The sequence below is a fragment of the Lissotriton vulgaris genome, chromosome 9, assembly GCF_964263255.1.
Source record: "Lissotriton vulgaris chromosome 9, aLisVul1.2, whole genome shotgun sequence".
Lineage (NCBI taxonomy): Eukaryota > Metazoa > Chordata > Amphibia > Caudata > Salamandridae > Lissotriton > Lissotriton vulgaris.
The window spans coordinates 13,985,425-13,996,672 of NC_141697.1; the positions used below are offsets into that span (position 1 = coordinate 13,985,425).

Sequence of the window (11,248 nt, forward strand, 5' to 3'; positions counted from 1 at the left end):
CACCTCTCATGCTCACATGTTATCACACAATCCCTGGGTGTGTATCACCTCTCATGCTCACATGTTATCACACAATCCCTGGGTGTGTATCACCTCTCATGCTCACATGTTATGTGACCATGTTATCACACAATCCCTGGGTGTGTCTCACCTCTCATGCTCACATGTTATCACACAATCCCTGGGTGTGTCTTACCTCTCATGCTTACATTATCACACAATTCATGGGCGTGTCTCACCTCTCATGCTCACAAGTTATCACACAATCCCTGGGTGTGTATCACCTCTCATGCTCACATGTTATGTGACCATGTTATCACACAATCCCTGGGTGTGTCTCACCTCTCAAGCTCACATGTTATCACACAATCCCTGGGTGTGTATCACCTCTCATGCTCACATGTTATCACACAATCCCTGGGTGTGTATCACCTCTCATGCTCACATGTTATCACACAATCCCTGGGTGTGTATCACCTCTCATGCTCACATGTTATCACACAATCCCTGGGTGTGTCTCACCTCTCATGCTCACATGTTATGTGACCATGTTATCACACAATCCCTGGGTGTGTATCACCTCTCATGCTCACATGTTATCACACAATCCCTGGGTGTGTATCACCTCTCATGCTCACATGTTATGTGACCATGTTATCACACAATTCCTGGGCGTGTCTCACCTCTCATGCTCACAAGTTATCACACAATCCCTGGGTGTGTATCACCTCTCATGCTCACATGTTATCACACAATCCCTGGGTGTGTATCACCTCTCATGCTCACATGTTATCACACAATCCCTGGGTGTGTATCACCTCTCATGCTCACATGTTATGTGACCATGTTATCACACAATCCCTGGGTGTGTATCACCTCTCATGCTCACATGTTATGTGACCATGTTATCACACAATCCCTGGGTGTGTCTCACCTCTCATGCTCACATGTTATCACACAATCCCTGGGTGTGTCTTACCTCTCATGCTTACATTATCACACAATTCATGGGCGTGTCTCACCTCTCATGCTCACATGTTATCACACAATCCCTAGGTGTGTATCACCTCTCATGCTCACATGTTATCACACAATCCCTGGGTGTGTATCACCTCTAATGCTCACATGTTATGTGACCATGTTATCACACAATCCCTGGGTGTGCCTCACCTCTCATGCTCACATGTTATCACACAATCCCTGGGTGTGTCTCACCTCTCATGCTCACATGTTATCACACAATCCCTGGGTGTGTATCACCTCTCATGCTCACATGTTATCACACAATCCCTGGGCGTGTCTCACCTCTCATGCTCACATGTTATCACACAATCCCTGGGTGTGTATCACCTCTCATGCTCACATGTTATCACACAATCCCTGGGTGTGTATCACCTCTCATGCTCACATGTTATGTGACCATGTTATCACACAATCCCTGGGTGTGTCTCACCTCTCATGCTCACATGTTATCACACAATCCCTGGGTGTGTCTTACCTCTCATGCTTACATTATCACACAATTCATGGGCGTGTCTCACCTCTCATGCTCACAAGTTATCCGACAATCCCTGGGTGTGTATCACCTCTCATGCTCACATGTTATGTGACCATGTTATCACACAATCCCTGGGTGTGTCTCACCTCTCATGCTCACATGTTATCACACAATCCCTGGGTGTGTCTTACCTCTCATGCTTACATTATCACACAATTCATGGGCGTGTCTCACCTCTCATGCTCACATGTTATCACACAATCCCTAGGTGTGTATCACCTCTCATGCTCACATGTTATCACACAATCCCTGGGTGTGTATCACCTCTCATGCTCACATGTTATGTGACCATGTTATCACACAATCCCTGGGTGTGCCTCACCTCTCATGCTCACATGTTATCACACAATCCCTGGGTGTGTCTCACCTCTCATGCTCACATGTTATCACACAATCCCTGGGTGTGTCTCACCTCTCATGCTCACATGTTATCACACAATCCCTGGGTGTGTATCACCTCTCATGCTCACATGTTATCACACAATCCCTGGGTGTGTATCACCTCTCATGCTCACATGTTATCACACAATCCCTGGGTGTGTATCACCTCTCATGCTCACATGTTATCACACAATCCCTGGGTGTGTATCACCTCTCATGCTCACATGTTATGTGACCATGTTATCACACAATCCCTGGGTGTGTATCACCTCTCATGCTCACATGTTATCACACAATCCCTGGGTGTGTCTCACCTCTCATGCTCACATGTTATGTGACCATGTTATCACACAATCCCTGGGTGTGTATCACCTCTCATGCTCACATGTTATCACACAATCCCTGGGTGTGTCTCACCTCTCATGCTCACATGTTATCACACAATCCCTGGGTGTGTATCACCTCTCATGCTCACATGTTATGTGACCATGTTATCACACAATTCCTGGGCGTGTCTCACCTCTCATGCTCACAAGTTATCACACAATCCCTGGGTGTGTATCACCTCTCATGCTCACATGTTATCACACAATCCCTGGGTGTGCCTCACCTCTCATGCTCACATGTTATCACACAATCCCTGGGTGTGTCTCACCTCTCATGCTCACATGTTATCACACAATCCCTGGGTGTGTATCACCTCTCATGCTCACATGTTATGTGACCATGTTATCACACAATCCCTGGGTGTGTCTCACCTCTCATGCTCACATGTTATGTGACCATGTTATCACACAATCCCTGGGTGTGTCGCACCTCTCATGCTCACATATCATCACGCAATCCCTGGGTGTGTTTTCATCTCTGATTACTTTAGCTCGCCCACTCCCAGACTCTGAGTGTGTGGCCCCCTCACCCCACCCCCCGGTATCAAGCACGGTGACCCCATAGTCAGTGGATGTGGTATCCCCTGGTCTATGCATTCTTGGATCTCTGCATATGTATCACCTCTTACCTATGTAAACTTGGTATCCTCCAATCCATAAATGTGTTATCATCTCTGCTTCAGCCCTGAGCACCCCAATATCTCAGTGTTGAACCCTCCCTCAGGCATTAAACATGTTGGCCTCTTGGTAAGTGAATGTGGCGCCCCCCGGGGTCTCAGGGACTTGAATCCATGGTTTTGGGTCACACACACATGTGTCCTCCAGTCATTGGAGATGCTGGTTCTGGGGTTCTTGGAGCTCTGTTGAATCTTTGTCATGTCACTTGTTGTCATCCAAACACTGTGTGCAGAGTTTCTTTTGGGTCTCTGAGCTCACCAATGTCTCCTCATCTTCCCCTTTAGGTTTACTCCTCGGTGCCAGTGAACGGCATGAACCCCGGCCTGGGGCCCATCAACACCATGAACACCTACATGACTATGACGTCCATGAACTCCAGCGGCAACATGGCCTCCAACTCCTTCAACATGTCCTACGCCAACTCCGGCCTGAGCCCCGGCGGGATGTCTGGGCTGCACCCCGGATCCGCCGGGCCCATGAATGGCATGTCTGCCGGAGTGCCCACCATGGGCACTGCCGCCAGCCCAAGCAGCATGAACACCCTGTCCGGCCCGCAGGCCTCCATGAATGGGCTGAGCCCCTACTCCAGTCTCAGCCCCATCGGCTACGCCCCGTCCAACCTGAACCGGAGCAGAGACAGCAAGACCTTCCGGAGGAGCTACCCCCACGCCAAGCCCCCCTACTCCTACATCTCGCTCATCACCATGGCCATCCAGCAGGCGCCCAGCAAGATGCTGACCCTCAGCGAGATCTACCAGTGGATCATGGACCTCTTCCCGTACTACCGCCAGAACCAGCAGCGCTGGCAGAACTCCATCCGACACTCGCTCTCCTTCAACGACTGCTTCGTCAAGGTGGCCCGCTCCCCCGACAAGCCGGGCAAAGGCTCCTACTGGACCTTGCACCCCGACTCGGGCAACATGTTTGAGAACGGCTGCTACCTCCGCAGGCAGAAGCGCTTCAAGTGTGACCGCCAACCAGGGGGCTGCAAGGGTGCCCCAGAGGGCAGGAAAGACCCCTCAGGAACCTCAAACTCCAGCTCTGGGTCACCCATGCACCAGGGACACAGTCGGCTCAACCAGATGGACTCTTTGTCTCCAGTGTCCAACGCCTCCAGCAGCCCCAGGGCCCAGGACCATACCAGCTCAAGCCACGAAATGAAGGCTGCGCCTGGATCTTCTGGGGGGTCATCCGCCATACCTCACGCATCACACCCCGCTCACTCTTCTCATCCTCACCACCTCTTAGCACACGAGTCCCAGCTCCACCTGAAGGGGGACCCACACTATTCCTTCAACCACCCATTCTCCATCACCAACCTCATGTCCTCCTCGGAGCAGCAACACAAGCTGGACTTCAAGGCCTACGAGCAGGCTCTGCAGCAGTACTCGTCCTACGGTGCCGCCCTGCCCTCCATCCCCTTGGGCAGCACCACTATGTCCGCAAGGGGGGCTATCGAGCCATCCGCCCTGGAGCCTTCCTACTACCAGGGCTTGTACTCTAGGCAACTCCTCAACACGTCTTAGGCCATGCCCGTTCCCACCCTGTTGTAACCCATCCTCTCCCGGTGGGCTAGCCCCACTACATCACTGCTCGCCTTCACCCACCCAGAAGAGGTCTCTAAGTGAGAGGGGACAATTCACCACAGGCTGCTGGTTCTGAAAGTTTAGCAGAGCTAGGACAAAGTCCATCACATTTCAGACACTAAGTGACTTATGAGTGACAATAGCCCTGCCCTACAGGCCTTTCAGAGGCAATGACTTGTCTGGATTTTGCCCTACCTGGTCAGGCTGGCGTAAGAATGAAACAAGACGTCTCTCCTCTGGTGGTTCTCAGCAGTCATAATGGCGGCCTGGCTATCCGAGGGTTGGATAGAGGACAGCGGGTCCTGAAGGCTTGTCAAAACCACTAAGGTGGGTTGGTGGTGCCTCCCCTTCCCCTCCTCTTCCCCGGTGTAACCCCAGTGAGTTCACAGCTATTTATGTCACTGGCAGTACACTCACCCACCTCTGCATATTTACACCCACAAGACCACCGAAGAAGCAGCGCCCTCCGGACCTCTCTGAGGGAGAACCTTTGACAGACACTGCTTGGATGTGGGGCGCCGGCACGTGCCGCCCCATCTATTCAGAAATGTACATTGTGTCCGCTGAATGTGATATATATTATAAATGTACAAACTCTCCTCTTTAAATGTTACCTTTTATGCTGGATAGTTACGTAGGTTTCTGACCATCGATCCACCCTCCGGTTTACATTGCGCCCTTTCCTAGTATTCTGCGTTGAAGGAGCAGGCGGCCAATCCGGTCCCAGGAAGACGGACGCATTTCTTTTCTTTGCTATTTACTAAAGTGCCAAAGCTGTGCAGTTACCCAACTCCAAATAGGTCAAAAAGCAGAGATCAGCCTGGGATGGTCGAGGGATGGGCTGAGCCGGGTCTCAAAATCATGTACCCAGGTCAATGCTGATCTGATACCCCATGGTCTGCGTGGCCAAGACCTGGTCCCTGTCATGACTCCTGGTACGAGGAGGCTGGGGACCATCCCCTTTTCTTCTTAGTGTGAGGGCCATGGAGAATATCTTTGTTCCAGGGTGTAAGAGAAGCTAGGGGGCATGCTTCAGCATTCTGTGAGGGCACCAAGCTTCTTTCTACAGTGCCACGAGGCCTGGAAGACCCTCTCCTCTATGATATCAGGAAGTCTGGGAGTGTCTCCTCCTCTACAGTTGGGGGAGGTCTTGGTGTGTCTCCTGCTCTATGGTGTGAGGAAGTCTGGGAGTTTCTTCTCCTCTATGGTGTGAGTAAGTCTGAGAGTGTCTCCTTCTGTATGGTGTGAGGAGGTCTGGGAGTGTCTCCTGCTCTATGGTGTGAGGAAGTCTGGGAGTGTCTCCTTCTCTATGATGCGAGGAGATCTGGGAGTGTCTCCTTCTGTATGGTGTGAGGAAGTCTTGTAGTGTCTCATCCTCTATAGTTGGGGGAGGTCTTGGAGTGTCTCCTCCTCTACAGTTGGGGGAGGTCTTGGAGTGTCTCCTGCTCTATGGTGTGACAAAAGTCTTGGAGTGTCCCCTCCTCTATGGTGTGAGGAAGTCTTGAAGTGTCTCCTCCTCTATGGTGTGAGGAAGTCTTGAAGTGTCTCCTCCTCTATGGTGTGAGGAAGTCTTGAAGTGTCTCCTCCTCTATGGTGTGAGGAAGGCCTGGGAGTTTCTCCCCTTAGGAGGTGTGGGAGGGTTTCTTCCACTATGGGGTGAGGAGGCTTCAGAACTTTTCCTTGGCTATGGGGTGAGACCTGGAAGAGTCTTCTTGTGGTACCGTGTGGTTTTAGGGGAGGGGGATTTATTAGGCTGTAAGGGGACACAGAGCTTCTCTACTGGCCACTGTAGAGGCAAAGGAAGTTTGCTGGCCTACACTTAGTAGGAGGAAGAAGGAAGAGCCTGAGGGGAGCTTAGGGCATCTTCCCCTCTGTCCTGAAGCTACAGGGGGTAGGTAGCTTCTACTTCCTTTACTATGACGGGGTCATGATCCCTTTCCTACTCCCATATGCGGAAGTGTCTCTTGTCCTTCCCCGAGGTGTGAGGTGGCAGGGACCTTCACCCCTTCCCCATCCACTGAGGAGTGCCACCCCTTCCTCCTAGTTTGGGGGGGCGGGGGGTTGAGGGCCGGCCCTCGAGCTTGGTGCACTATGATATGATGGAACAAAGAACTTCTCCTGTGCTGTGGCAGGAGGAGAAGGGATTTTCCCTTCTTCTGCCCCATGACAAGAATCAGGGCAGGATTCCTTTCCACTGAAAAGAGGGGGGTTTCCTGTGCCTTTAAATGAGGGGGCCAGGGTACTTCCCATTCACAATGGTATTAGAGGCTGTAGAGCACCCTCTTCTGTTCCATGATGTGAGGGGCTGTGGGGCTTTCTCTTCTCCTGTTCCTTGATGTGAGGGGCTTTAGGGCTTTCTCTTCTCCTGTTCCTTGATGTGAGGGGCTGTGGGGTTGTTCTTCTCCTGCCCCTTGATGTGAGGGGCTGTGGGGCTTCCTCTTCTCCTGTTCCTTGATGTGAGGGGCTGTGGGGCTTTCTCTTCTCCTGTTCCTTGATGTGAGGGGCTGTGGGGCTTTCTCTTCTCCTGTTCCTTGATGTGAGGGGCTTTAGGGATTTCTCTTCTCCTGTTCCTTGATGTGAGGGGCTGTGGGGTTGTTCTTCTCCTGCCCTTTGATGTGAAGGTCTGTGGGGTTGTTCTTCTCCTGCCCCTTGATGTGAGGGGCTGTGGGGTTGTTCTTCTCCTGCCCTTTGATGTGAGGGTCTGTGGGGTTGTTCTTCTCCTGCCCTTTGATATGAGGGTCTGTGGGGTTGTTCTTCTCCTGCCCCTTGATGTGAGGGGCTGTGGGGCTTCCTCTTCTCCTGTTCCTTGATGTGAGGGGCTGTGGGGCTTTCTCTTCTCCTGTTCCTTGATGTGAGGGGCTGTGGGGCTTTCTCTTCTCCTGTTCCTTGATGTGAGGGGCTTTAGGGCTTTCTCTTCTCCTGTTCCTTGATGTGAGGGGCTGTGGGGTTGTTCTTCTCCTGCCCTTTGATGTGAAGGTCTGTGGGGTTGTTCTTCTCCTGCCCCTTGATGTGAGGGGCTGTGGGGTTGTTCTTCTCCTGCCCTTTGATGTGAGGGTCTGTGGGGTTGTTCTTCTCCTGCCCTTTGATATGAGGGTCTGTGGGGTTGTTCTTCTCCTGCCCCTTGATGTTAGGGGCTGTGGGGCTTCCTCTTCTCCTGTTCCTTGATGTGAGGGGCTGTGGAGCTTTCTCTTCTCCTACCCCTTGATGTGAGGAGCTGTGGGGTTTCCTCTTCTCCTGTTCCTTGATGTGAGGGGCTGTGGGGCTTTCTCTTCTCCTACCCCTTGATGTGAGGGTCTGTGGGACTTTCTCTTCTCCTGCCCCTTGATTTGAGGGCTGTGGGGCTTTCTCTTCTCCTGCCCCTTGATGTGTGGGGCTGTGGGGTTGTTCTTCTCCTGCTCTTTGATGTGAGGGTCTGTGGGGTTGTTCTTCTCCTGCCCTTTGATGTGGGGGTCTATGGGGTTGTTCTTCTTCTGCCCCTTGATGAGAGGGCTGTGGGGCTTTCTCTTCTCCTGCCTTTTGATGTGAGGGGCTGTGGGGCTTTCTCTTCTTCTGTCCCTTGATGTTAGGGGCTGTGGGGTTGTTCTTCTCCTGCCCCTTGATGTGAGGGGCTGTAGGGCTTTCTCTTCTCCTGTTCCTTGATGTGAGGGGCTGTGGGGCTTTCTCTTCTCCTGCCCCTTCATGTGAGGGGCTGTAGGGCTTTCTCTTCTCCTCTTCCTTGATGTGAGGGGCTGTGGGGCTTTCTCTTCTCCTGCCCCTTCATGTGAGGGGCTGTAGGGCTTTCTCTTCTCCTCTTCCTTGATGTGAGGGGCTGTGGGGCTTTCTCTTCTCCTGCCCCTTCATGTGAGGGGCTGTAGGGCTTTCTCTTCTCCTCTTCCTTGATGTGAGGGGCTGTGGGGCTTTCTCTTTTTCTGCCCCTTGCTGTGAGGGTCTGTGGGCTTTCTCTTCTCCTGCCCTTTGATGTGAAGGTCTGTGGGGTTGTTCTTCTCCTGCCCCTTGATGTGAGGGGCTGTGGGGTTGTTCTTCTCCTGCCCTTTGATGTGAGGGTCTGTGGGGTTGTTCTTCTCCTGCCCCTTGATGGGAGGGGATGTGGGACTTTCTCTTCTCCTGCCCTTTGATGTGAGGGCTGTGGGGCTTCCTCACCTCTTGCCCATTGATGAGAGGGCTGTGGGGCTTCCTCTTCTCCTGCCCCTTGATGTGAGGGGCTGTGGGGCTTTCTCTTCATCTGCCCCTTAATGTGAGGGGCTATAGGGCTTTCTCTTCTCCTGCCCCTTGAAGTGAGGGGCTGTGGGGCTTCCTCTTCTCCTGCCCCTTCATGTGAGGGGCTGTAGGGCTTTCTCTTCTCCTGCCCCTTGATGTGAGGGACTGTGGGGCTTCCTCTTCTCCTGCCCCTTGATGTGAGGGGCTGTAGGGCTTTCTCTTCTCCTGCCCTTTGATGTGAGGGACTGTGGGGCTTCCTCTTCTTCTCTCCCTTCCTCTTCTCCTGCTCCTTGATTTGAGGGGCTGTGGGGCTTTCTCTTCTCCTGCCCCTTGATGTGAGGGACTGTGGGGCTTCCTCTTCTCCTGCCCCTTGATGTAAGGGGCTGTAGGGCTTTCTCTTCTCCTGCCCCTTGATGTGAGGGACTGTGGGGCTTCCTCTTCTTCTGTCCCTTGATGGGAGGGCTGCAGGGCTTCCTCACCTCCTGCCCCTTGATGAGAGTGCTGTGGGGCTTCCTCTTCTCCTGCCCCTTGATGTGAGGGGCTGTGGGGCTTCCTCACCTCCTGCCCCTTGATGAGAGGGCTGTGGGGCTTCCTCTTCTCCTGCCCATTGATGTGAGGGGCTGTAGGGCTTTCTCTTCTCCTGTCCCTTGATGTGAGGGGCCGTAGGGCTTCCTCACCTCCTGCCCATTGATGTGAGGCTGTATGTGTTTCCCTGCTCCTGCCCCCTGATTGGGGAAGGGGGATCTTTCCAATCTCTTGCTCCTTGGTGTGAGGGTGTGTTGGGCGTCCCCTGCTCCTGTCCCTCCACGTCAGGTGCATCAGTCTTTCTCTTTTCCTGCCACAGGGTATGAGGGGGCAGTAGCCTCATTGTGTGCGGGGGCTTGTCCTTTTCCTGTCCCTAGTGGTGGGGGGGGGGGGTGTTTCCTGCCCCCTCACCTTCTCCATGGTTTTAGGGAGTTAGTTTCTTTTTTCCCCTAAGGCACAAGAGAGGTGGTTCGTTCCCTTCTCCTCTCCGATGGTGTGAGTGGCCGAGAGCACCTCCTTCCCTTTGAAGGAAGGAGGGTTCCCTTTTCCTGCCCCTTGTATTGGGGCAGTGACTTTCTTCTTTCTCTTACTCACATACAAGGAGGCGCGGGTCGCTCCCTTCTCCTGTCCCTTGATGTCAGTGGTTTTGGTCTCTTGGGCCTAACTTAAGACAAAATCCTAAACTTACTACCATTTTGGTATTCACAGAAGGCACTTACTCATTTTGGTATTCACAGAAGGCACTTACTCATTTCGGTATTCACAGAAGGCATTTAGGAGTCCTAAAGTTAGGACTCCTTACTTTACTACTCCTAAATTAAATTAAGACTTTCTGTATTCACAGAAGGGATTTAGGACTCCTAACTTCTGTGAATACCGAAATGAGTAAGTGCCTTCTGTGAATACCAAAATGGAAGTAAGTTTAGGATTTTGTCTTAAGTTAGTTCTGTGAATCGGGCCCTTCCTTTTCCTGCCCTCTCATCAGTGCTTAATGTGTGCCGGTGTTTGCAGGCTTGGCCCGGCACTTATTCTGAACACTGCCACTTATTTATGACCCTCCACCACATGGTTGCGCTATCATCGAGAAGAGCTCATCAACAAGGTGTTCAATGTACTCACAAAGATGAGAAGAGCCGATCATCCCAACAGCTTGAGAGGACCTGGAATTCTGCAAAATGTTACACATTTGTATTTGGGGGGGGGGGGGGGGGGCAGTGGGTTGTACCAACCACTGTGGCCTCGGAAGAAGTACCGTGGGTCCTGGCACTTACATTTCTACAAGTTAAGCACTGTTCTTTGTATGCGGAGGCGTGGTCATACCCGCCTCCGGTCCCACTCTCTGAGGAAGCAGGGTGCGTTCTCTCTCCGCCCCTACGGTGTCCGTAGGGTTCACATTTTCGAGACATGTGATAGGGAGGAGTTTTCTTATTTTTCTTGTCTTAGTGCTTTCATATTTTATTGCTATTTTATTTTGGAAAACCCTTAATTTATTGCATGGTTTACACCTTATTTTGTTACTTTTCTGATGAAATTGCTTTAAATGATGTTCTAATAAATAAATGGGGCTCACATGCTGAAATGTGTTAATTTTATAAAAGTAAATGTGATTGAGAAAGAAGCATTGATTTCAAAGGTGAAATAAAAGAAAGACTTCAAAGGCTGTCTCTCAGTGATTTACAAAGGGTGAGGTGTTCGGGAGCCATGGACGCCCGTCTAGAGGCTACTGTCGAAACATTGCGCATGCGGGATTATACCAAGGCAGCAAAGAGGGGTTTCCAAAACACATGGCGATGTGCCAAACCAAATTTAGTGAATTTTAGCTAACTTAGGGCTTCATTTTGACCCTGGCGGGCAGTCCACTACCTCTCACGATGTCGTGCTGATCTCCACCCCACCATCTGGACTATCGCCTGCCAAATTAAAAGATTACATGCACA

General features: G+C 51.8%; 1 protein-coding gene across 1 annotated transcript in view; it reads left to right on the forward strand.

Annotated features, from left to right (window-relative positions):
* The window catches only part of FOXA1 (forkhead box A1), a 96,334-nt gene extending 85,832 nt beyond the window's left edge, over positions 1 to 10,502 (forward strand). Inside the window, exon 2 of the mRNA XM_086936917.1 lies at positions 3,288 to 10,502. Within this exon, the coding sequence (XP_086793043.1) occupies positions 3,288 to 4,529 (1,242 nt within the window). The 3' untranslated portion in view covers positions 4,530 to 10,502. The remainder of the gene's footprint in view (positions 1 to 3,287) is intronic.
* Positions 10,503 to 11,248: the final 746 nt, after the last annotated feature.